Below are 25,911 nucleotides of genomic sequence, written 5' to 3' on the forward strand. Positions count from 1 at the left end.
GTTGAACTCCTCTCTCGGTGTCTTTGTTCCAGGCCTGCAGTGAGTTCACCAACCATGTAATGAACCTGCTGAGAGAGCAGTCTCGCACACGGCCCATCTCTCCCAAGGAGATTGAACGCATGGTGGCTATAATCCACCGCAAGTTCAGCTCCATTCAGATGCAGCTCAAACAGAGCACCTGTGAGGCCGTCATGATTTTGCGCTCACGCTTCCTTGACGCCAGGTCTGTCTGTGTTTGTCTAGCTGTTGTTTTCTTCTGTCTCTGTGTGTCAGTTACCCTCATGGGGGATTAGGTAATATTGTGTAGGTGTGTCAGATGACTATATTCCAAATGTGTTGATCACAATCTTTCCTCTATCTCTGTCAGACGCAAGAGGCGTAACTTCAACAAGCAAGCAACAGAGGTGCTGAATGAGTATTTCTACTCCCACCTGTCTAACCCTTACCCTAGTGAAGAAGCCAAGGAGGAACTGGCCAAAAAGTGTGGGATCACTGTATCTCAGGTGAATTGCTAACGTCGCTATGGCACTGCCCGCACAGGGTTTTAAATTTTTTTTTATCTTTGTTCTCAATGTTCAGATTATTATGTTGTCATCGTGTGTCCACTGAAGGGGTGTACCTCTAAAAAAACATTAAAATGCAACATTTGGGTCCCTTAGGTCTCTAATTGGTTTGGCAACAAGAGAATACGCTACAAGAAGAACATTGGTAAGTTCCAGGAGGAGGCGAACCTGTACGCGGTTAAAACAGCGGTGGATGCTGCCAATGTGTCGGCGCAAGCTAGCCAGGCTAACTCTCCAGCAACACCCAACTCAGGTATGACATGCACTATCCAATCTACAAGCAGTACCCGGCGCTTCATATCATCACGTTTTAAATTATTTGCGCTACATGTGAAGTTCAGTCTTGCTGCTAAAGAGTTATGCGTCACATGATGAAACAGGTAGGTGACCTAGATGCTATGATTCATGCGGTCAGCATTTTTTTCATAGCTTCACTGTACTCAAGAAAAAAAAGAAAAAGCTGACCAGTTAGGTTTCAAAACCAAGAAACTAAGGTTGAGATTATATCTTTTGAGAAGAGTGTGATTAGGACAGAGATGTATGTGAAAGAAACTTAATTGTGTCAGACGTGTGGTTTCTTTTTGTAATGAAGACGATCACCTGGCAGCTCCAAGTTGCATTGAGGCTCAGTCGCTGTTTGTTTGAATAATAATTAGTGCTGTCAATCGATTAAAAAAGATTAACTAATTAATTGCACATTTTTCTGTAATTAATTGTGATTAATCGCATTGTTTTTCTACTGAAGACTGAAGCTTATAATGGATAATTATTCAGGGAAAACCACAAAAATAATGTGGACTCAACACACAGACTATATTTAAATTCAAAGACTATTTTTATAACGTCCTTTTAGCTTTGTGTGGAACTGTTTCTCTCCAAGATAAGCAAAATAATAAAAATATTAATTAATTAATAAACATCTAACAGTACAGGTCCACCACTTTGAGAAATTGAATATTTCAAGAAACTATGTTGTGAACTTATTACATGGAACAAAGGGCAATACTATACTTTAATATCCACACACACACACACACACACACACACACACACACACACACACACACACACACACACACACACACACACACACACACACACACACACACACACACACACACACACACACACACACACACACACACACACACACACACACACACACACCTGTGTATTTTACCTGCAAGTATTTCCTCCAGCTTTACCAGTTTGGTGGTTACTGGTCAGCCAACATGACAACCTGCTGTTTTGCTTCAGAATTACTTCTGTGATCGTTAAATTCGGCTTTACAAAGTGTGTTAATGACTTTCACGACCTCAATCAGCCTTCAGGTAACTTTAAATTGAAGCTTTCTGCATTAAGATTATTCCACTCGGTATTGTGCTGCTCTGTTGTCACAGTGCTGCGGCCATAGACGCTGCACATGCTGGTGCTCTGGTAAGGGGATACAAAAAACCTGGAAGTAAACAAAACTGCGTAAATTACGTAAAAAATTTTTAACGAGTTAAACGTTTCAATTCAAATTATTAAATTAACGCGTTATTTTTGACAGCACTAATAATAATCTAACCTTTACACTACGGTGTAAAATATCACTCAGTCCACTACTTTCACTATGTCCTCACCCCGCCTGACCTCAGTGGATTGTATCCCATGATAAACATTGTAGTTGGAGCTCATATGAACTGAAACTTGCCATTCACATTTTCACTCTTTATGCTCTGAAGAAGCTGAATAAATTCAGGACTTCAAGAAGAGCTGATCACAGCGCTCACAGATTGCAGTCGTTTCCAACCCTTTGTCTTCTTGAAAGGCTGCAAAGTCTTTAGTGTCTGATTTGCCAAAACATTACAGCGGAACAAAAAACCCAGAAGCCCACTGATATCCACCTGGACGTTTAGAAAGATGGCGGAAGAACATTTATCAGACGAGAACTACGCAATGTCCTTGACCAGGGGTAACCTCTTGACCCCATTGCTATGTGGTGGGGTTGACTGGCTATTGGATATATATATTGCCTACAGGGTCACCGGGGTCATACAGCCTGTCCCACACAGGCGACACCTACCTTGGCCTGCGAGCCCTCAACGGGGAGGGTCTCAACATCGCCCCCTCTCTACAATCGCAGGTATGCACTGAGGACAGCTGCAGAATTGACAGCTGACCTCAATGCTGTTGACCAAGCCACCCCGTTACCTCGAATACCTTCCCCTAGCCTAGCTCCTTCTCGACCTCTCCTCTGACCGTGCCCCGGCGTTGCCTTCAACACCACCAGCTCCTGCCCCACACAGCACACATACACAAACTGACCATTCTTTACTATTTATAGAGCTGGGAGGATCACATTGCTGCACTTGCCAGCGTTAAGATGGTCACTTGAGGCCTTTTTTAACCCATTAAAACCTGCGGCAAACCACTCCGACAGTAGGAAATATGTTTTTGTACGTCTCCCTTTGGAGCGGGACTTGGCGTGATATCAGCATACATGAAAGTGAATCATGACGCTTTTCATGAATCACGCTTCTCAAAAATGACAGTGTCATGTAAATTGACACAAGCACGAGTCAAGCAAAGAACAAGCATGTGTCCTCTGTTTCTTAAAGGGTTGAGTTTGTGCTCTATGTGTACACATAGTTCCTTTTCATGAGTGTTTCTTCTGCAAGTTTGGTGTTGAGCTTAGCGTGGAAATCCCTGGTTAACAGTGTCGGGCTTGTGATCAGTACGCTTGCTGCTGTCAACATGCATTTGGAGTTATTTCTACAAATCAGAGCTGGGGATTGACCCAGTGATCTGTTCAGCTCCCGGTCAGTAAGTGTATCACTACCTGCTGCCTTCCCTCCTCACTCCTCCAAACAGCTCCTCTCCCCGTATATTCACCCTGTCACCCACGTAGACCAAGAATATATTTCCTCAGAGTCAATTCTCCCTGTGTTGTATGTTACTATAACTGTAGCTGTTGTGTTCTGGAAGGATTCACAGATTTCTGCTGTTAAGCACTAAAGCGTCTCAAAATTCACGCTACCGTTTGGCTTGGGCTGCAGGCTCTTATCATCGCTTGGAACAGAAGTAGTTTAATGAGGCACTAATTTCAGAGAAGTGTGCTCGACGGGCTGGCATGCTTGCAGTAGAGGTTTGTGGATCCTGTCACTCCCCGGGTTAGCTTATGGATGTCCATTCCAAACACAGACGACGTATTTATTGTGCTCAAGTCCATGGTTCTGTCTTTGTTTAGGAGGATACCCTGCACCGTGCTACACACCTGACGGGCGGCTATGAGGAGTTGTCAGGTAGTGGCCTCTACACCCCTCATCGCCTGGATGTGAGTACAAACTTTTAAGTCTCTGCTGTGGTGGTGATGATGATGATGATCATCATCATCATCATGTGTGAAAGCTGCATTGCTCTGGTGTTTATCAAACAAGTGTGGCCGAGTCAGTTTCCATGGTGTGCATATCCGCCTCAACTTCATCAGCACAGCTTGTAGCCCTGCAAACAGCAACTGTGGTGAATTTGACACGATTGTGGCTCATTATTAGTTTTGTTTTGATATGAAGAACCAGACCACAGTGTGAACTTAAACCTATTTTTAAAGCTGAGGCCTGGACCACAGAGCAGCACAACAACAGCCGCCAGTCACGATACATTTGATCACTGTATGCTCTGTGCACATGGAAAAATAAAGCATACGATAGAATCTGTTTCTGTAAGTGTCGTATGGCATTTTCTTGATTTGAGGACGAACCAGGAGCAAACACCAGTTGGATGAGCTGCAGTTTGTCACGTGAAGTTCTAAGTCCACATTTGCATGACGTGATTGAACTTTTGCTTTTTTACAGAGAAAAGTCATGTATGCACACTGTAAAGTCAGCAGTTGTGCTTTGTGTTGGAGGAGTTTCTTTTCTTTACAAATCACATATTGACTAACAAAGTTGTTGTAAAAAAGATTTGACTTTCCTCAAAATGTAAATTCTTTAAGGTCTATTTGACTAAAACTTAACAATAGATTTTCTTAGAAAAGTACTTTATAGTTGCACATATTGTGTGATCATTTTGGCATTGTAAGTGTTTGAATATATTAATGTGAGCGATATAACCATTTTTTCACAAAGCTTTTCAAGCACCAATATATCTGAGTATATGTTTACAAATCATACATTTACGAATTTGAGGCACACGGTATTGTTGCAGTGAAAACCCCTTAGAAATCTAGTGACAGACCTGCTGCATAAACATGAAATTTTAATGTGTATCGCAACAGTATTCTTTGGTTATGCAATGTGGTTTCTTGGTAGCGCGGCTCTTTGAACATGAATGTAATCCATCAGGAAGCTGCTATCGGGAAGTTCTTATAATGAAAAGCATTTTGTCTGTAACCGCCGAGGTGTCTTGAGATTGGATCCTGTGACGAGTAAGCACATATATAGCTGATTTAGACGGCTAATTTTAAAACTCCCTCCTCATGCAGAATCCTCTCTTTCTTTCTTTTTCTTTCTTTTTTTCTTTCTTCCCCCGATGGTTTTGCAGGCTAACAGCTGGCAGGACACCACCAACCCCCCCTCGGTTACCTCCCCTCCTGGTCCTCCTGGCAGCGTCCACTCCGACACCTCCAACTGATTCGGTGGCTCTCCCTGCCGTCACCTCATTCCCACTGCGGTCTGCTCTGACCAACATCCTCTGTCCCCATTTCTCACTGCTCCCTCGTGTCTTCAACCGCACGGCCGCGCTCACATTTCATAAACACACACTGTGCTGGAACACAGGACAGCCGGACACTAGTTTGGAGGAAAAAGCCCCTCTGGCTCCTTTTCAGTGCTCAAAGCTTTGTAACTCTTGACGAAAGGGGAACGGAGCACACTGACGCTGAGAAACACGTCTTCATTATCAAGGACTTTTATGAAAACCACTGACCCAGCTGTGTAGATGATCATGATGTCTGTACATTATGTGTATATGCACGCCGACTCCACACAGTACTCACACAGCTTGCTCATGTGCTTTTTGGCCCTCTGCACTCGACCCTTTGCTTTGGGAAAACTGTGCGTGGTCGCCTGTATCTCCTGAAGCCTCGGCATTCGACGGCCAAACTGTTGATACGGATCACCAGGGAGCTCTGCTCACCTTGCTCGTACCAAAGTGCTGCCCCGGTAGTTGTCAACACGTCTGCTCCTCTGAGATCACCCTCTGCCAACTCGACACCAGACACCGCTGTATCCTCCTGTCCTTACGGCTCGACGCTTCATTCTGTTGGAGATTTCAAAGTGAACAATAAATGCACAGACCGTGCATGCAAAGACCCTCCCATCGCATCCACGTCACAACGTTTCAGTCATTTTTGCTGGCATAAAAGATGTGTCAAGCACAAACGTTAGCATCCTCGTTGTGGGTGTTTCTACCTGTACAGGGGAGTTAAGGGGGTCACTTTTCCAAACCAGGCGGGACAAGTGATGATAGGGCTGGTGAGAGGAAGAGGAAAGGGCAGAGAGAGGAGAATATCTTTGGTTCAGTGGATGTAACTAATAGCCCTTTTTGTTGCTAACCAATAGAGGGTGTTGGTAGATGGCTTGTAGTATTTACTTATTGCTTTCTGTCCACTAGTTTATTTGATTGTAGGCAATTTTCTAATGCTGTTTCACCAAGAATGCACCAGCCACCACCAAAAAGTAGCTCAATAAAGCATCTAAATGACGATAAAAGAAGGGTGGAAAGATTGTGGGGCATCGATGTGTTATTGGGACAAACGTGACATGAATTTAGAAACGTGACTGTCTTCCATGCATGTAGGACTTCTAGGCGTGATATTGTTTTCGTTTTAACTTTTCAAGTTTTTAGCTTCATTTTTATTAACAAAAAAAAATTAAAAAATAAAGGGTATAATTATTACAGTCAGACCAAAAAGGAAAACGTGCATCATGTATTGCTATGATGTGTGTGTGTGTGTCTCTGTGGGCGTGTGTACAGTGTTCCTGGGACGTCTCGGCTCAAACGGCTGGTGTTCTCTGACCTTTGTGAGCATTATAGATACTGGGTGCTTCCACCAGCCAATGACACGCCGGATGGGGTTACACTGAGACCCCGCCCCACCACCCCCCAACCCCACCCCACCCCACCCTCCTCCCCCATCTAAAAACGTTTTAAGCTTGTGAGCCCGAGGCAACACACCACAACCTTCTGTTGTACCAAAACCAAAAATACCAAGTTCAGCAATGTAATAATGCTACTCTGTGTCTCTAAAGTTGGTGCACAGCCACCTTTTCAGTTTGAGGAGAGGAGGGAATTATATTTGTATCTGTGTCGCTCTGTGTGGTGTCGTCATGCCTCAAGTCGATTTTTCTTTTTTCTTTGAGGTCGGGTGGCATTTGTTGTGGGTGGGTGGCGTGAGGACTGTCATTTTCCACTTGTAATTTGATTGTGAGCATCGAAGGCATGCTCCTCCCTTTACACATCCTTATTATCTTCTGGTTAAGCCACAGATATCTTTCCTTTTCTTTTTCTTTTTTTTTTTGTGCTATGGCCAATTGGGCAAGGGCTTCTTTCTCTCCTCTGTTACCAAAAAAAGAGGCAGCACTGGGCGTGGTAAAACTCGCGTTAAAGACAAACCTGCAACATTTTTTGGGGGGGGGATTTTCATTCTTTGGAAGTATTTTCTACATTCTACACTTTGATAGTAAGGTGAAGCCTTATTACGAGTTCAGTGTCGGTCATGACTTTGTTTCAAGATGTTACAGAACAAACTTTGAGCTTGAACACTGGTCACACATGATATCCCACATTTAATTGCTTTTGTTACTCATTGCAGTTCATACGACTGTATCTTATGAAAAATGTTATTGCCACACCAAATTATCATGCCCCCTTCCTTTTCTACCTGTTGTAATGGATGTCACTGTACAGTTTGTGTAATGCTTCAGTATTTTTCTTTTCTTTTCTTTTCTTTTTTTCCTTTTATAAATTTTGATGTTTGGTTGAAATGCCAGTTTTTATTTTTTGGCTTTTGTTTCACAGGATTCACAATAACTCTGTATACCTTTTTGAATATTATTTAGGTCTTTTGTTACATAACCTGGGTTGCAATGTAGGGTTTACGGACGTAGCGCTTGGTGCTGTGGAAAGATAACGATGGACTGGTGTTCTCCCACGGACATTACCGCCTTTTAGTTTCGGTGCGTTTTCCCATATGGATTCACGCACCGCCTCAGTTATACAGTCACTTTGTCCCCATCGTTTCCCACCAATGACCAAATGCAAACCTTCACTTAATGCGCGAGCGGCGCGCATCCGGACCCCGAAGACAAGTCGACGCAGCAACGCGGACCCGCTGGTTATTTCTTCGGGAACTCGAGGTATATCAACACGCCACAGCTTCCACATTTGTTACATCAAATTACTGCTAATTGACATTTATGCAGCAACGTCGGGAGAATATGCAAACAGTGTATTTGCATACTAGCAGAGGAGTTTGTTAATTTTTGATAAGTAAATCGCTGAGGAGACGGCCAGAGTTTCTCATTTGCTTCAGTCACAGCGCGTCACTCCCCTGAAGAGTGCAGATAAATCATCCCAGAGTGAATAGAGAGCTGTCGGCCCTGTGTGGAACCTGTAATCTTGCTACAATTCCGAAATGCGGAAGTTTAAATATTGTTTGGATGCTATGAGTGACTAAATGACTTCCACAGCACCAAATGGCTTCTTAAACCTGTTTGACCTTTCTTTTTATTAGAGTATTTGTATCTCCCTTCTTTCCCTTGTATTTACCCCTCTCTCTACCTCTGTCTTTCCATTTCTCTTGTATATAACCCCCACTGTTTTCAGACTTGTGAGTCTGTATGAACTCCTTTTATACCTCAACTTTAGAATTGTTCTAGAAAGAGTAAAACAAAAAGGAAGAATATGAAAAATTGTAGTGTTCTTATTAGAAAAATTAATAAAAAATGATTTAGTGTGATTTTTTTTTTCTTCCAGTATTTGATTTCAGATTTTAGAAGTGTTTCATTTTATAATTTGTCACAAATGCTCTTGTGATAGTCAAATGTAATAAAAGGAGAGATTGCACCAATCTGATGATTAATATGTGAATCTGTTGAGAGAAGAAACCGACCTGGAAAAGAAGGAAAGTGTTTCCATGTTGATATAAAAAAATAATCCTTTATAGACGTTTTAATTCAGGTCCAAAAAAAAAAGCAAACAGATAAGACGGCTCTGCAGAACAGCGAGCTGAGTCGAGCACGATTTCCTTCTTGGACGTTGCTGGTTCTGTTGTGTGGTCAGAGTGCAGCGACGGTCCAGCTGTTGTTGCCTTGAGCTTTACACAAGGCCTGGTCTTCCGTCTTTGGGACACAGCCAAGAGTTTCCTGGACACAAAACAAACTTATCATTAAAGCGTCACAATTAAATTAGCAGTTTTAACAACCAGATTCTTCAACGCTGACGAGAAATATAATTGTTGAGCCCTTTCAGTTTTCCCACGAGAAAAAAATCTACTTGATATATCTCATGAGATTCTATTCAGAGATGAGCCTCGACAATGGAAGAGAATCCTGCGTGACTAACGAGATGTGTGATAAGCAACAACGGTACTGACGGTCTGTTTCTACATGCTGCGCGGTTCTAAAAGTTTAGAGGTACTGTTCTTCGATTCCAAGCAGAACCTCAGAGCACCTCTGATCGCGGAGAGTCGATCTCCACAGCCGAAGGCTCCTTCTGCCGACAGGCTCTCCTCCGACACAGGCAGCACAGGATCCACTGGAACGTCTTCCGCATCTCGTCGTCCCGCAGGGAGTAGATGACGGGGTTGACCAGGGAGTTGCACTCGGCGACCACCAGGCAGTACTTCTCGTAGCTGTTGGCGTGGCTGTCTTTACCCAACAGTCCATCCAGCAGGAGAGTCACGAGACCGGGCGTCCAGCAGATTACAAAAGCTCCTGCAGGGACAAAGAAATCTGAATCAGATTCAAAGTGCAAAAAAAAAAAAAAAAAAAGCACTGTTAAGTCATACTTGTACCTTACAGGAGATTGTCATCAAAACAATTGCAATTTATACTTTTCATAAATTCCAAAACAGCCTTTCTGCAGAATATAATCTTTAACAAACAAGAGCAAAGCTGCAGAACTAGTTTGGGGAGGGACAGTAACTCTCCAGCCCTACGGACGCCTTCAAACTAGAAAAACACGTCACAGGAAGCAGCGAAGTGAAATATCACTCGCAACCTTGTTCTCATATTTCATCCACAGTAAACAGTAAACACCAGGATGTCTCTTTATCAAAACGTCCTGGTTAATCTATAACCAAACTAAACAAACTTCACCTTTGACCCCACAAATAATTTCCAGCCACTTTCTTTTTTTGTTCTGTAAACAAACACTTTCTCACCCAGAACCATCGAGATCGTCTTCATCAGGTTGACGACTGTTTGGCTGTGCCGTATCTCCGAGGTGTGCCGAGACGTGTACTGGCTCTGGTATTTCACATAGATGAAGATACGAGTGTATATGGCCAGCATAACAAAGAAAGTCAGCAGGTTGAGAACTGCCCAGAAGATAAGGAAGCGGCGGCTGTAGAGGGGAGCCACGGTGGAGCAGTCGGCCAGGTCGCACTCGCAGTTCCAGAAGGTGGAGGGCACCAGGCCCATGAGGATGGCCGTGGCCCAGATGCAGACGATCAGCAGCAGCACGCGCCGCTTGGTCATGTTGCTGTGCAGCTGCATGGTGACGATGGTCTGGTGGCGCTCCACGGCCACGGCCAGGAGGTTTGCCACAGAGGCCGTGAGGCTGATGTCGATCAAAGCTCCACGGATGTACCACTGCTCCTTGGTCAGCATTCTGGTCCAGGGGCCGGTGTTCAGCATCAGGTTGGCGTAGGCGATGCCTGCAAACAGGTCTGCTGCTGCCATGTTGCCCAGGAGGTAATAGATGGGGAAGTGGAAGCGGCGGTTCATGTAGATGGCGGCCATCACCATTAGGTTGGCCAGGACGACGATAACGCACACCGTCAAGCCCAGGCCGATGACCACAACGTCCCGTGCTGTCCATTCTGAATTGACCCTCTTCCCCACCAGGTTGTAAAAGAAGAGGACATCGTTGGTGGAGTTGCAGGTATTGGACACACTGCTCTCAGTGGCCATAACTGGAGGAAAAAACAACATTGAACTGACAAGAAGAAAGCACACAGTACTGTATTTGATCAGTGAAGCATCGTTCATTCAGTTCTTCCTCTACTCTTAAATGTGACAGATTCAGACAATATCTGCAGAGAGCAGCACTGTACTTTGTTTTTGGTGGGACGTTTATCCGTTGTTTAGGAACACTGAGCACATTCAGTACTGCTGTTGTCAGTGAGATCAGGCAAACTCACAAATGTTCAGTGTCACAAGTGACGCAACTGTAAGGAATATTTACCGTTTTTAAACATTAAAAACAGGAAATTATGTTTTGACATTTCTTGCTTTTACCAGACAGTTCCAAACCAAAAGGTTCACGTTTGTGTTTATACTGTAAAAGGTAGTTTTAACAAAGGACATATCATGAGACAGCCTCGTGCTATGACATTTAACACATTCTAATCAGAATGAGACTCACTGTGTCATCGCCGAAACTCGTTTTTGTACTTTGAATAAAAAAAACAACCCTACTGCCGTCTTCAGAATGTCCTCTATCCAGACATGTCCGAGGTGAAAGAGTGTTCCGTTGCTGCCGTGTGAAGTGTCGTTCCGTCCTGTGTTGTTTTCACCGCTCTACGTCCATGTGGCGCTGAAACTGAACCTGAATGTGAATCACTCTCACTCAGATCAGCTGCCGCTCACAGGTCGCCGTGCTGCCTTCAGGGACCGCAGGAGAAAATACAGACAGGTCGCCGTGCTGCCTTCACGGACCGCAGGCAAAAATACAGACAGGTCGCCGTGCTGCCTTCACGGACCGCAGGGAACAATACAGACAGGTCGCCGTGCTGCCTTCATGGGCCACAGGGGAAAATACAGGTAGGTCGGGGTGCTGCATTAATGGACCGCCGGGAACCCCCCCCCAAAGAAGGTAGGTAGTTGCGCTGCAACCACAAACTGCCGGAAATCCCCCCCAACAAAAATCCCTCCACCAATATATGGATGACGTATTTTTTTCATTTCATTTAATTTCCCGTGCGTCTTTACGTTTTTGGAAAATATATTACATTTACATTTTCTGCCAAACTGCGTAAAATTTACATTGTAATCATCTGCTTGTTGTATTTTTTTACAGGGGTATTACCCTGCTTTCAAGTATTCTCAGTTTATATAGTTATGCAGCGATACATTTGCATATAATGTGGGCTTAAATCTTCCGAACACAAAAAACATTTTACTGCGAGAGCGATTATAATCTACTTCTACAGAGGAGATAACCACGCTGGGTTTTTTTAATGTTCGTTTTAATACATCTATTGTAATTGTTTTGTTTCAAGCGTCTGCGTTGCTCACACAGATTAATCAGCATTTACTGCCTCCACGTGGTCATTTTGGGGAACTGCAGCAATCACATTTTTCTTTTGTATCAGTAATATGGATGGTTGCTGTTTAAATTCTGAATTATACTGCGAAACAATATGCTTAAGAATACCGACATGTCCCGGAGATACTTTTTAGTCAGTGAACGGCCACAATCAAACTGCATCACAAACAGTGTGAGTGACAGCAAAATAAAAGAAGTACCGACGCCTGAACAAGGTGAGGCTGAACATGAGGTTCGCCCTCCAGTGGTCAAATACAGGAATTGAAATGTTGCATTACTGAAAAGTAGCCACAAGAGGGCAGTAAAGACACTTGTTATGAGTTTGAGTCAGGTTCTCTGGACGAGATCGCCTCGTATCCGCTTGTAAACAGATCGTATTCACGCCAGACTTTTTCTTTTACTGCAAATTATAAAAAAAATACTCTAATTGGTGGGGTTGTTGTATATATTTGAACGTTTTATGACATTGTTTTATCTTTCATAGGAGGTATTGGTTAAAAAGCGTGCACCCTGATTTGATATTTTCAGTGAACTGCAAGTCTTCCTGATGTCCACAAGAGGGCAGTACAGACCATTGTAAGCAGGCGGCACTCGCCTGAAACGGAGGGTTTTTATTTCCCCTCTAGAAAATTTGTTTTTCTGAATTTCAGCGATAAGGTTGAAGAAGTTATAATTTTTTGAACCGACAATGTATCTTGAATGAAATGTTTTAGATTATAATTAACTGCTCAGGTTAACATTGTTCATTCAGACATATTAAGAAAAGCTACATTTTGTCATGTAAATACAGTAAACTTAATAAAAGCTTGTTTTTCTTATGCAACTATTTCACAAAATAGTAAATTGTCATCCTTTGTCAGACACCATCTCACTTAAAAATAACAAAATAGACTAGGATAACATATAGACTAGGATGTTAATGAAAACTGCACACATTTTTAGAATGTGTTAAAAAAAAACAGAACAGCGGTTTTGTTTATTTTTTTTATTTTCTATAAAAGAGATGAGTTTATTCGATGATCATAACAGACTTAATCAGGGACCTCGATAGACCACTCACATACCAAATAATAATCGAGGAAAAGCCCCCCCCCCCCCAAAAAAAAGAAATACGCCCAAAAACAGAACAAATGTAACACAAAATAAAATACCTGAATAAAGCAAACTCTGGGCTGAGCTGCGGGTCAGCACATTCTCTGTTGAACTCATGGCACGTTATGTCCGACAGTTATTGTGTGAAAGAGCAAAAAAAACAAACAAAAAGAAAAACAAATGCTGAAAAGGAATGAAGGTTTCTTTTATTTTCTGTCCTTTCAAAAATCAGTCTAGTAATAAAATTATATATTCATATAGGTTGGACTTCATAGAAATTAGAAAAAAGGTGACTTAAGCACAGAAACAAGTTCTCCTGAAGCTTGTCTTTTTATTCTCTCATCAATAGAACGTGTATCTACATCAGGGAACGTGTCTCCCTGCACCACGTAAAAAACAAAACAAAAACACGCAGTCACACGCAGCCATACAAATGTACACAGTCACACTCAAAGACTCGATGTCTACCTAAACTCTGATGATTGAACATAATGAGAAAGTCCTTGTCAGGTGTGTACACTCAGAAGTCCAGCTAAAACTAAATTCAAAACCCGAATATTGACGACGGGTAAAATATAAAACGCTGCTGTTTCTTTTTTTTTTTTTTTTTCATTATTATGAGTTTTTTTTTCTTTAAACACAAACTCTTTCCAAAAAAAAAGAAAAAAAAAAGTCCCTCCCTGTTCAAATATTACACCTCCCACTCTTGTCCAAGCCCCTCAGAGTGTAATATAAGCCAACGAGAATTGCAATACGATACAGGCACTGGAGAAAAACACCATAAGTGACGAGCAGAGAGGCGCTCAGATTTCAGCCCGGCTCCACTCGGACAACAGAATTAGAACTCACATCCACTATTTATCAAACAAGAAAAAAGATAGATCAAAACTGTTTTCCATTTCCACTTCGGTAGGCTGCTTCTGTCTTTTCCTTTATCGCTCTGTGCCCGCGGTAGAGACTGAAATACTTTCCGGCCCCGTCAGCCGTCCTCCCCAACTCCATTCAAGTAAGAGCTACAGAAAGGTGGCGAGCCGTCGTTCTCCTCCCCCGACCCCCCCCCCCTTCAGTGTGCGGAGGGAGCGGCGAGGGCCTCGACTGACTCAGTAGTGCGACGGCTGTCCACCGGCCAGTGACTCAAAGTTCTAATACTAATCATGATGCGACGTTTGTAGTGAAATCATACTCCAACTGAAGCTCTGAAAACCACCGGAGCTGCTATGATGATGCATATATTCAGGTTGGTTTCCCGCCGAGCTACCGACCAGGTCTGAGGACAGTTCAACATAAAAGATATCAGGTTGTTTGGCATAGATGTAGCTGGCGGAGTGTGTTGGTGTGTGAAGACTGTTTAGACCTAAAGAGGACAGAAAAAAAAAAAAAAAAAAAAATCATAAAAAAAAACCCAAAAACAGTTATTGTAATATAAGAAAATACTTCTTTACAGTAGATACTAGATGATGAAAAAAAGCTCTGCACTGCTCCCAGTCCTGTTTATTTTGTTTAGTTTTTTTTTGTGTGCAGGCCACAGAGCATCATGGTTTGTTTAGGAAAGAGGTGTAAGGCAAACTGTACCTTCTCTGCTGAGAAATATACACGATTTACAGTATGGACGTGCCCCCCCCTCCCTCCCCCTCCCACTTTAACCCTCCCCACCCAACCACGATCATGTCTTCACTTACAACAAATAGAACAGAACATATAAAGATCAGTCTTCTTGGACATGTGGCAGTTTCAAAATGCCGCTGCGCAGTCCGTCAGTATGTTATCAGAGCATTCCCCACACGCGCACACACACACACACACACACACACACACACTGGGAGGTCTCCACTCGTGCAGGTTTCTGTGTGCCCACACACCGTGAGAGTCAAGTGTGACGAAGGCAACTGTGTCTCCTCTGGCCAGATATCGGGTCAAAATCTCCAGGAAATGACGTCCAAAAACAACTCAGTGTCGTGTGTGTTCGGCCCCCCGGAGGGCGGAGCCAGCTGTGGACGCCGGTCCAGAGTCTCCGCGTGAACCGATGTGGGCGTGGTCTCACGCTGGAGGAAGTTTTTACCAACCATCTTTTTTTGTGGGTTTTTTTTCTGTTTTTTTTGCAGTTCCGTTTCGGTTGCTCCTCTCCTCAAAACAGGTTCTCCTCGAAGATCGCCATTAAGTCACTTTGGAAATTCATGTCTATAGTTGCTGCCATCTGAGGAGAGAAAACGACAGCTCAGGATTTTTTGAACGTTTATAGAACTCACAGCTCAGACGGCTTCAGTTTCATGTCGATCTGATTTTAATATGAAAGCTTTAATGTATTTTACTTGCTGAGCATTCGCTTCTATGCTTTATGATGATTCAAATTTTAAATACTAGTCATTCTATTCTTTCATTGTTCCTGTCATCTTGTGTGCGTTCCATGTTTCAGAGTTATCGTGGATTATGCTTTATCAACACTGTTTCTGCTTTTCTTTAGCTTCTCCTTCTGATTTCACCGTCACTGCTTAAAGAGAGGCGTTACAGATAAAAACTGATGTGTTGACACTTACAGCAATGGTCATTAAGGTGAACTATTCATAAATAAAGGAAATTAGAATGTGTGCAGAACCACAGATGATTCCGTCGAGACAAGATGCCCCGAGTGATCGGAACATGTGTACAAACATCTGCAATCGTCTCACCGCTTCTCGCCGCCTCCTCTCCTGCTCCCGGCGTCGTGCGAGCTCCCTCTGTTGGTCGAGTGGGTTTTGTGTGGCGGGCTGAGGCGGGGTGGGGGGTTGAGGCGGCAGCTGGATGACAGCCGGCTGGGACTCCTGCTGCGCCTGCTGCTGCGGTTGTGAGGGAGCTGGGATGTGCTGCTGCTGTTGTTGTTGTTGTTGTTGTTGTTGTTGTTGTTGTTGCTGCTGCTGCTGCTGCTGCTGTTGCTGCTGCTGCTGCTGCTGCTGCTGCTGCTGCTCCAGACGCCTGCGCGGCTCCTCGTGAACCCTCCTGGGAGGCTCCATGATGTCGTCCTCATCCCGACCTCTGGAATGATTCATAGCAGGTGAACTGAAGCGGCGGGTTTGCTGAAAGTGGTTCACAGCTGCGCCCGAGCTAAAAATGGCTGAACTACCGTACAGAAATGTGATGCCAGAAACACAACAAACCAATACAAAACATGCAGTTCTCTACCGAGGTGTTCAAGCCAAATGAAGCGGTAACTGTAACGGGCAAGAAATCTTTCATTTCAGTACCTTCAATTAAATTGGCCCTGGTTGTTGTGGTTACACAACATTGCCACTAGAGGGCACTTCAGACCGACAGGTTTCCATCAGCCAACACAGTTGAAACAACAGCGTATTCTTCTCTCTATAAAAGGTGCTTCTACACGAGGGAAACATTGCTGCCATCCTTTTCTTTAATATTAAAGTATATTACAGAGACGTCCATCCAACAACCAGTTTACGTTTTATTGTTGGTGTATGTTTGGACTTAAGTTTTTCAAACAGAATTCCCTCCACAGTGATGAGTTTGTGTCTCACGCTTCGTACCACTCTCCTTTTGTTAAGTAGCGTCTTACCGCAGTTTGTCCTGCTCTCTGCGTAGCCTGTCCTTCTCCGCCTGCTCCGCCTGGGCCTTCAGGGCCTTCTCCCGCTCCTCTTTCTCCCGGGCAGCACGGCGAAACTGCTCGAAACTGTCACTGGAGGACTTCACGGCGGAGAGCGGGGCCGAGGTGGACTTTTGTGCAAGGCTGGCCCACGAGCCCATATTCTTCAGTTTCACATCCTGGAAATGTCATGCAAAGACACGAGTTAAAACATTCTCTCGAATAAAACAGATTTAACGAACAGTAAGGAAGATGCTTGCACACCCACCTGCACCTTCTTGGGAGCAGCGGGAGCTTTGGACTCCTGCTTGAACTTCTCCTTGTCTTGAAGAGACGGCGGCGGCGGCCCGCTGGGCTCAGAAGAGCGGATGACAGGTCGCGAGTTGTCAATAGACTTCACATCTGCCCATCAAGAGCACACGCACACACAGAAACACACAATAATGGTCACTATCTTGTACCATCTGGAGTCGGAGGAAAACAAGAAATGGAGGAGTTCTCACTCTGCTGGATGTGGTCCGGTTGACAGGGCTTGTTTTCAGAATGTTTGTGATGATCTGGTCTCATTACAGGATTGAACGGCTCTCCTCTCATGACAGGTGAGGGAGGAAGTTTCTCCTCCTTTAATGCCACCTGGCTCACAGGAGCCCGCTGCTGTGGAGCAAGAGAAGGGAGTCCAGGTCAGAAACTACATCAGGCTGAGAGTGAACGCTCTTCTCTCATGTTTCAGTGCAGGTTTGTCACCTTCTTGAGCTGCATGTTGTGAGGTGGAGACGGGTGGGATACAGGAGGATACTGGGGGAGTTGAGGGGAATGCATCATGAGTGGTGACGGGTTGTCTCTCATGTGGCCTAGTGAGAGAAAACAGGAGAATTAAAGTAAACAAACCAGATTATTCATACAGATGGAACAAAAATAATTATTCCAGAAAAATTATCATTTGCAAAGCTTCATTCTGAGAACTACCTGTATTATAATGGTCAGCCTTGGTCGTGCGAGGAGACGGCTGCTGTGGCTGCTGCTGCTGCTGCTGCTGCTGCTGGATTATCTGCTGTGCTTTGTTGGTGGACATGGATACCTTGTGTTGCGATACTTGGGACTGAGCAGAAAGTCCAGGACCCTGTTGGTAGTTCAGCTGCTGTGGCTGCTGTTGAGTGTGCTGCATGTGTCTGGCTTGGTGCAGGGCGATCTGTTGGGGCACAGCTTGATGGGGCGGGGCCGGCTGAGCCGGAGACTGAAGAGGGAGCGGGTGAGGCGGCAGCGTGATCTGAGAAAGCTGAGGTTGTCCTTGAACTGCTTGCAGGATGGAGGCCTGTCCTGGCTGCTGTTGCTGCAGACGAGCCTGAGCCTGGTGCGACTGCATGGACTGCTGGGGCTGGCGGGCCTGCTGGAACTGTTGGAGGTATAACTGTACTTGGTTCAAAGGCGTCGTTGAACCGGGCTCTTCGTCATCTTCCAGCAGCATCTGGGGAGGCTGAGAAGACAGCAAGCCTTGTGGCGTGAGCGTTGGCGGTGACATGGGTCGCTGATGCAGTGGCTGAGGCGGGTGGAGGATTTGAGAGGGGAGCTGGTGCTGCGGTGGTGCAGCTGACTGGGGCTGAAGCTGCTGAAGCTGCTGAAGCTGTTGGAGCTGCTGGAGCTGCTGGAGAACCGGCTGCTGCTGCGGCTGCTGCTGCTGCTGCTGCTGCGGCTGCGGCTGCGGCTGCTGCTGCGGCTGCGGCTGGAGAACCGGCTGCTGCTGTGGCGGCGGCGGCTGCTGCTGAGGTGGTGCTGGTTGTTGCTGAGGGAGCTTGGGATGAAGAGGTGCCGCCTTGTGGCTGGGCCGAGAAGGCTGCTGAGGCATGGAGCTATGCAAGGCTGAGGAGAAAATTGAAGATGGATAACATTAAATTATTATCATAGGTTATATGACATTTTATGTCTCCTAGTGAAACATACCAATATGATCTGGCCCAAAGTATCAGCCAGAGGTTTGTTACGGCCAATCTTACAAACAATTTGATCTAATTTGCTATTCTAACAAAAGATGTGGCTCAAATATGTAATCAATAAAATGGAACTGGTTTGGACACGTAAAATGTTGCACCTGCACACCAACTCACCAGGAGATGGGAGGACGGGATGCTGGTTGAGGAAGGGGTGTGTCTCTGGGGACACTGGCCCGGCAGAATGAGCATTGAGGTGCGGAGGTGCAGGTGAGGAAGCGTTGCCTGTGTGGTGGGACAGATGCATGAGAGGCTGGCCAAACGGTGGCAGGGACTCGAAGCTAGTCTCCAGTAACTGGGAAGATTCCAGAGGAGCGACGGGGGGAGCCATGAAGCCTGCGGGAGACGGCTGAGGCTGAGGCAGCTGCTTCAGCTGACTGTTGGACTGAGCGGCCGCAGCCTGGGACTGAAGCCCAGTCTGAGCCGGGCCGGTCTGAACGTGAGGATGTGTCTTCTTCATCTCTTTTGCAGACTGGCTCTTCTTTTTCTGCTGTTTTATTATTCCTAAAGAAGAAGAAAACAAGATGTGTAGTTGTTATCCAGATTGTGGGAATGTGAACAGAGAAATGTGCCTTAACTGACCTGTAATTTCAGCTTCGCTGTCGGAGCTGGAACCACTGCTGTCTGAAGAAGATCCAGTCTTTTTGGAGGTAGCCATGGACTCCACAGTCTTCACAACTACAAAAGCAAGGTAATAAATGTGTTTGTGGCACAATATCAAACGAGCCTACCAATAGCAATTTGACATGCCTTGGGACAGCGGCTCACCTGGACCCTTTTTCCTCTTGTGGAGGCAGGAAGACACGTATCGCTCCAGCTCACGCAGCGTTGAAGGCTTTAGCGTCTCAAAGTCAATCTCAATCTCATCGGGGTTTGAATTCTTTAGGGAGGGCTCTCTGGACTGGATGATATGCACGACTCGACCAAGCTTGTCACCAGGAAGCTTGTTGATGTCCAGACTGAGCTGTCTCTTCTCCTCATACGTCATAGGTTTGCACTTCTCGCCGAGAACCGACGACCCAGTGGCTCCCAGCTCATCTTCCAGACTGGGAACCGACGGCAGGTTTGTAGGATGATTGCTTTTCATCATTTCCTTTTTACTAGAAAAGCAATGCATAACAATAAATCAAATACCACCATACTTCACCAACTAGTTTTTATCTATTATTTATGATGATTATTTTGTATTTATTGTAGAATTCAAAGTAATGATTGATGACAAAGGCAACGTGCCTAGGGAAAGTTTAATACCAACCTGGGTTTCTTCTTTTGAACAACAAGGTCTTTGTTGTTATTGGAATTGTTCTTAGTCTTCTTGGACAGCTGTGGAACAGGTGTAGCATCCTGGATCTCATCTACAAGGCTGGGCATCCCTCCTTTCTTTTTATGTTTATCCTTCTTCTTCTCTTTCTTTTCCTTCTCTTTTCTCTTTGGTTTGCTGGCTTGTGGTTGGGACAAGGCAGCCAGCTGCTCGTGTACAGCCTTCAACTAAATGAAAAGAACAGAAGCGCTCTAAGCGAAAGGTTTTTAACCGTTGGGCAACAGTTTTGAAAGCAGCTCAACTCCTTACTGATCACTGACCTGCTCCTGGAGCTCCGCCAGCCTGTGGGCTCTCTCCTCTTCGGAGTCATCTGTGGAGGACTCGGACTCGGAGGAAGAGTCACTGGAGCTGTCTGACGACGAGGCAATGTGGGCCAAAGGGGGCTGAGGCTTGACGGGGGCAGGATGATGAAGTGTCGGAGTTGGGGCAGACACCAGAGGTTTGTTGTCAGGCTCATCGGGCATCTTGGCAAAGCGCATCTCAAAGACGTCCTTTAAAACAAAAAATAGAGAAACATTATTGAATTTGCAAGAACAACATAAAACGGCAAAAATGAAGACCGGTATTTAGAAGATGTGATAGACTTGATCTGAGTTTCAACAAGTACTGCAGATCTTGCATGAAATTCATCTTGATCTGATTTTTCTTATATCAAAAATACCACAACAATAGAAAGTAATCAATTTCCTCCAGAAATAAAGATTCTAATTTACCTAACTTATTGCATATTGTTCCTAAATCTTTAAACCAACAGTGATAACATGCATGTACCTGTAGCTTGCGTGCCATTGCTACCACCTCATGGTCTGGCGGATTGTATTTGTAGCAGTTGGAAAACATTAATCGTACGTCAGCAGCAAACTCCTGGGGTTCCCGATATTGCCTGTTTTCCAATTTTACCTGTCAAACAAATTAAGAATAATTACTTGCTATACTATAATTCAGTCGTCAATATCATTTTTTTGGGGTTTGTTTTTTAAACACACCTTTACAGTGCTGAGATCCATTGGATGTTTAATTATATCGTGATAATCGTGCAGTCCCAGTGCGTCTACATCAACCGGCTTATAGAATGGCCAGGCGTAACCGGCGTGTTTCTTGGACAGCATGTCCCTCACCAGACCAGCACAGTATCCCAACTGATCCTGTTGTTTGGGGCTAAGACTTCCGCTTGTCCCGCTCAGTCCCAGACCCAAACCTATGTGATGCTGAGAGTCGGGAGTCTCTTTCTTCATCAGTTTCGTTGGCCGGGTGCTCTCTCGCCTGGGTAGCGTCTTCCCGGACTTTGACTCTGCTGGCGACGACTCACTCAGTTGGTCGTTTGCTGTGGGCGTGGTTGTGTCTGCTTTCCTTTTTTGGCTCTTTCTTTGCTGGATAGGCGAAAATATGAAAAGAGCAGAGAAATAGGACGAAAAAGACAAAAATAAATTATAAAAAAATAATAATGATTCGAGATATACAGATTTAACCGTACTTGTCTGACACCACTCAACATGCCGACCATGTTCTCAACTGCCTGAAGCTATGAATACTCACTTTGGTCATGGTTATAGAGGTCTGCAGCATGGGGGCAGTGCTTGGGATGGATGCTTGGGGGAGAGCGGTCTGAGAAGGAGGAGGCACAGAAGTCATGATGGGAACTTGGGGGGCGCAGTCTGATTGGCCCATAGAGTAAGGAGCTCCGAGTGGTGGTGCGTGGCTAGGTAACGTTGGGGGCACATGAGTTGGCAGGGCCTGCATCAGAGGCTGGGGAGGTAGTGAAGGTGGGCCCTGCGGTGGTCCTCGAGTCTGTGGCGATGCCGAGATGTTTGACAGACCGCGTGTTTGAGGAGTTGTTGATGACGAATCAACAAAAGCTCCTGGTTTCAAGTTTAGACCTTGGCAGGAAAACAATGGATAAATATATTGTCTCACAGAAACCAGCTCACAGATGATGTACAGACAGATATAATGTCATACCTCCTTCCCTCCGACCGCGGCCACGTCCCTTTCCTGTCATGACAACGATTTCAGTTTCTTCCTGAGGCATTTCTGTAACCTTTTGGAGAAAAACCTTCTCAAGAGCCTCGGCCATTAAGACTATGTCATCTCCAGGCTGCAGGGGGAGACAAACACTCTTAGTACAAAGAGAAATTCATCAAATATCTTTGGCATAATGCAGTTATGACTCCAGAATAGACTTGCAATACCTTGTTGTATATGTAGCAGTTGGTAAACATCGTATTGAAGTCTTGGATACATTCTTGGGCATTCCAGTAGTAACTGTTCTCAAGTCTTTTCTTAATTGTTCCCATGTCCATTGGAGTTTTGATTATTGAGTAGTAGTCCTGAAATGATAGCAAAGAGGAACTAGTACATTTTCAAGTTTAACATGTTTTTTTATCTTCACAATGATAATTGACAGTAATACATACACTGAAAAAAACCAAAGCAACACTTTTGTTTTTGCTCCCATTTTTCAGGAGCTGAACTGAAAGACCTACGACTTTTTCTAAATACACAAAAGGCCCATTTCTCTCGAATTTTGTTCACAAATGTATCTAATCCGAGTTAGTGAGTGCTTCTCCTCTGCCGAGATAATATATCCACCTCCCAAGTGTGGCATATCAAGATGCTGATGAGACTGCAGGATTATTTCACAGTTGTTCCTGAGGCTGTCCACAATTAAAGAACACTCTAAAATACGCAGTTTTAATGTATTTGTGGGGTCTGGGGGGAAAAGCCAGTCAGCATCTGGTGTGACCACTATTTGCCTCACACAGTGCAACACGTCTCCTTCGCAAAGAGTTGATCAGGTTGTTGATTGTGGCCTGTGGAATGTTGGTCCACTGCTCTTCAATGTGCTAAGTTACTGGATATTGGCAGGAATTAGAACACGCTGCTGTGGTCCAGAGCATCCAAAACATGCTCAACGGATGGCATGTCTGAAGAGTATGCTGGCTTTGCAAGAACTGGAATGTTTTCAGCTTTTAATAATTGTGTCCAGATCCTTCAACATGGGGCTGTGCATTATCATGCTGCAACATGAGGTGATGGTCGTGGATGAATGGCACAACAATGGGCCTCAGGATCTCGTCACAGTATCTCTGCATTTTAAATCATCACTAAAATGCACCTGTGTTCATTGTCCATAACATACGCCTGCTTATACCATAACCCCACCGCTACCATGAGCCACTCCATTCAAAACATTGACATCAACAAAGAGAAATTCTGGAAGATGCTAGATGTGGAGGTTCTAGGCTGGTGTGGTTTGCGGCAGGGACGTCAGTTGGATGTACTGCCAAATTCTCAGAAAAGCCTTTGGAGACAGCTTATGGTTGAGAAATGAACATTCAGTTCACGGGCAACAGCTCTTGTGAACATTCCTGCAGTTAGTATGCCAAACCCACGCTTCCTCAAAACTTGCAATATCTCTGGCATTGTGCTGTGTGATAAAACTGCACATTTTAGAGTGTCCTTTAATAGTGGCCAGCCTCAGGCACAACGGTGCAATAATCCTGCAGTCTTGATATGCCTCACCAGTGAGGTGGATGGATTATCCTGGCAGAGAAGTGGTACTAACACAGATTAGATTTTTAAAATTGTGCACAATATTTGAGAGAAATAGGCCTTTTGAGTCTATAGAAAAAGTCCTTTCAGTGAGTAATTTCAGTGAGTATACAGGTGAAATGTGTGTGTGTGTGTGTTTTCCTCTGCAGTGAGAAGCTGCTGGTGCTGATGAAAGAGGAACTGGTCAATTCTGTTTAAAATATGCATGGTCACATACTATTACCAGCCTTCCAAAGGTGAAACAGCAGTCATAGAGAAAACAAGTGGCACACCATTGTCCATTTGTGTACATTAAAATCATAACAAAAGATGATGTAACTGTACAGCGAGACTGTGTACAAGCTGAAAACCCGGAGATGCAAACAGAGCTTGTACTTACAGGCAGGTTAAGTTTGATTGCATCCACCGGTGCATGAAACGGCCAGGCGAACTGGTGCTTCCACAGGGTTTTCACCACCACCTTGAGCAGGTACTGCAGCTGATTGGTCTGGCGCCTCGGCCGGTTTGAATTGATGTATTCTGGGGCTTGGACATTGCCGGCTTGCTGGGCCTGCCCCTGGCTGCTGCTGCCCGACATCTGCGCTGTGTCCAGGCCGTCCCCCATTCTGACAGGGTAGGGCATGTGCTCGGGCCCCGGAGCAGGAGCTGGAGCAGGGGCAGGGGTAGTGGTGTTGGCAGGACACCAGTTCAGTCTTGGCCCCGACACAGACTCCACTGACAGAGCACCACTGATCCCATTGCACTCTTCGCTGGACTCTCTGTGAAAAGAGAAAACATATGCTCCTGTAAGCAAAGGCTATAAGTAGTTTTTACAATATTTTATTAGAATAATTTCCAATTGCATACTTTAATTTTAATCTTCCCACATTGTGCTAATTTCAATTCAATAAATTAGGGTAGCGCTAACATGCCGCAGTATACATTCAATGTCTCACTACAGGACATGAAGCCACATGCTCCCTGTTGCAGTTATAGTTTGTGACACTGAAGGAAAAAGCTAAACTTGTGACTCAATAGAAAAGGTCAAAGTAGTAGTGTACTGATGGTTCAGGGGAAAACATGGACAGAACCCAGAAAACGAATAACACAAATATTTCATTTAAGATGGAAGAAAAAGTTTTAAAAAGCCCAACTTCAAAAGATGCTACATGGCAAACCCACAGTCTCACAGTGATGTAGGGGTTAGTACTCTTGACTCATAGCAAAACAGTCCTCGGTGTGAGTCCGGGTTGTTGTTGGGGGCTTTGCCGTGTGGAGTTTGCACGTGCGTGAGCGTGTTTACTACAGCTGCGGTTTCCTCCCACAGTAAATGTCAGTAATTGTTTCTGTGTTTGCCCTGTGACTGACCGGTCCAGGATGCACTCTGCCTGGGCTCGTTGTCAGCTGGTATCAACTGCAGGGACCCAGAATTGAATGTATATAAGATCAATGGACAATAAAAAACATCTGAGCTTGCATAAAGTTTAGAGGACATCCCACCCAAATAAAAATTCCATGTCAGTTTTTACAAGGTATGAAACTTTGATGATGGACGCCTTTGTGAGGTATAACGTGACTTGATGACTGAGAATTTTGAGAGACATGAACACGACCCATCACCCAACGCCAGCAGGGCAAGCTTTTTGACTTTTCCAACCCTTCAGATAAAGTAGGTATAAAAGATAATACTGATGGATGGATAGATGATGTCCCCAAAATCTGCGTGGAGCAATGTAAAAGTTTTGGGGGGAAAAACACAAGACTGAGCTATGTCGTACAGAATCATAAATTAGACATTCATGATACTTTTTATTATTTTCTGATTTTTTTTGGGGGGGGGGGGGGGGGGGGGGGTGATTATGCAAATGCCAAGTATCTTAATTATTGAATACAAAAACTGGCGTAGTTACTATTCAGGGGTTTCCTGTCGAAAGCAAGTTAACACAACAGCTATGCTTCAACACAAGTAACTAGTTAGCCAATTTCCTCTAAAAAAACAAACAAAAAAAACCTTTATCAGAGCCCAAGACTTGAGGAGGTGCATCGTCTTTTTGTCCCAATTTTCATTAAGTTAGAGGACGAAAAGGACAACCACAGTGATAAAGGAGCCGATGATTACTGGCTACATCTGGTTCTGTGGTGTTAGGTCCCCAAGCTTTCACTGTGTTTTCCCACACATTTCATTTACCTTCACCACTGTTATGTCTTCACTTCTACTGTTGAATATTTTATTTAGACTTGTTCAGGAGCTTGTTGGATGTTAGTGAGTACTGCAATCAGTGTTTTTTTCTGAAAACATTTTTATTTTTTTTTTACCATCAGATGGTAAATTATTATTTAGAATAAAATAATGTTCTATAATCTATTTCTAAT

At 44.5% G+C, this 25,911-nt stretch overlaps 3 protein-coding genes across 8 annotated transcripts in view; 1 reads left to right on the forward strand and 2 right to left on the reverse strand.

Annotated features, from left to right (window-relative positions):
- pbx4 (pre-B-cell leukemia transcription factor 4) overlaps positions 1-6,405 on the forward strand; it is a 25,495-nt gene extending 19,090 nt beyond the window's left edge. For 2 of the 4 annotated variants that reach the window (XM_080488455.1, XM_080488456.1), the window contains 6 exons: positions 33-223; positions 368-503; positions 660-816; positions 2,588-2,691; positions 3,796-3,882; positions 5,088-6,405. In XM_080488455.1, the coding sequence (XP_080344581.1) occupies positions 33-223; positions 368-503; positions 660-816; positions 2,588-2,691; positions 3,796-3,882; positions 5,088-5,177 (765 nt within the window). In that variant the 3' untranslated portion in view covers positions 5,178-6,405. The remainder of the gene's footprint in view (positions 1-32; positions 224-367; positions 504-659; positions 817-2,587; positions 2,692-3,795; positions 3,883-5,087) is intronic. The other 2 variants (XM_080488457.1, XM_080488458.1) reach the window with 1 other exon arrangement.
- Positions 5,070-11,332, reverse strand: lpar2a (lysophosphatidic acid receptor 2a). Its single transcript, XM_080488461.1, has 5 exons — positions 11,136-11,332; positions 9,931-10,683; positions 9,219-9,481; positions 8,659-8,911; positions 5,070-5,804 (listed from the first exon to the last, which is right to left on the reverse strand). Exons 2-4 carry the CDS (start codon positions 10,679-10,681, stop codon positions 8,825-8,827), a joined length of 1,101 nt encoding a protein of 366 aa, XP_080344587.1. The 5' UTR covers positions 10,682-10,683; positions 11,136-11,332; the 3' UTR covers positions 5,070-5,804; positions 8,659-8,824.
- A 2,433-nt stretch (positions 11,333-13,765) lies between these two features.
- brd4 (bromodomain containing 4) overlaps positions 13,766-25,911 on the reverse strand; it is a 28,644-nt gene continuing 16,498 nt past the window's right edge. For 2 of the 3 annotated variants that reach the window (XM_080488394.1, XM_080488393.1), the window contains exons 2-19: positions 23,939-24,317; positions 22,197-22,334; positions 21,967-22,102; positions 21,544-21,884; positions 20,994-21,377; positions 20,779-20,907; positions 20,268-20,498; positions 19,942-20,174; positions 19,455-19,786; positions 19,269-19,364; positions 18,804-19,190; positions 17,668-18,558; positions 17,446-17,552; positions 17,205-17,355; positions 16,970-17,103; positions 16,675-16,880; positions 15,797-16,139; positions 13,766-15,324 (exon numbers count right to left, since the gene is read on the reverse strand). In XM_080488394.1, coding sequence (XP_080344520.1) covers positions 15,256-15,324; positions 15,797-16,139; positions 16,675-16,880; positions 16,970-17,103; positions 17,205-17,355; positions 17,446-17,552; positions 17,668-18,558; positions 18,804-19,190; positions 19,269-19,364; positions 19,455-19,786; positions 19,942-20,174; positions 20,268-20,498; positions 20,779-20,907; positions 20,994-21,377; positions 21,544-21,884; positions 21,967-22,102; positions 22,197-22,334; positions 23,939-24,181 — 4,551 coding nt within the window. In that variant the 5' untranslated portion in view covers positions 24,182-24,317 and the 3' untranslated portion in view covers positions 13,766-15,255. The remainder of the gene's footprint in view (positions 15,325-15,796; positions 16,140-16,674; positions 16,881-16,969; positions 17,104-17,204; positions 17,356-17,445; positions 17,553-17,667; positions 18,559-18,803; positions 19,191-19,268; positions 19,365-19,454; positions 19,787-19,941; positions 20,175-20,267; positions 20,499-20,778; positions 20,908-20,993; positions 21,378-21,543; positions 21,885-21,966; positions 22,103-22,196; positions 22,335-23,938; positions 24,318-25,911) is intronic. The other variant, XM_080488392.1, reaches the window with a different exon arrangement.

The sequence above is a fragment of the Lipophrys pholis genome, assembly GCF_963383615.2.
Source record: "Lipophrys pholis genome assembly, chromosome: 19".
Taxonomy (NCBI): Eukaryota; Metazoa; Chordata; class Actinopteri; order Blenniiformes; family Blenniidae; genus Lipophrys; species Lipophrys pholis.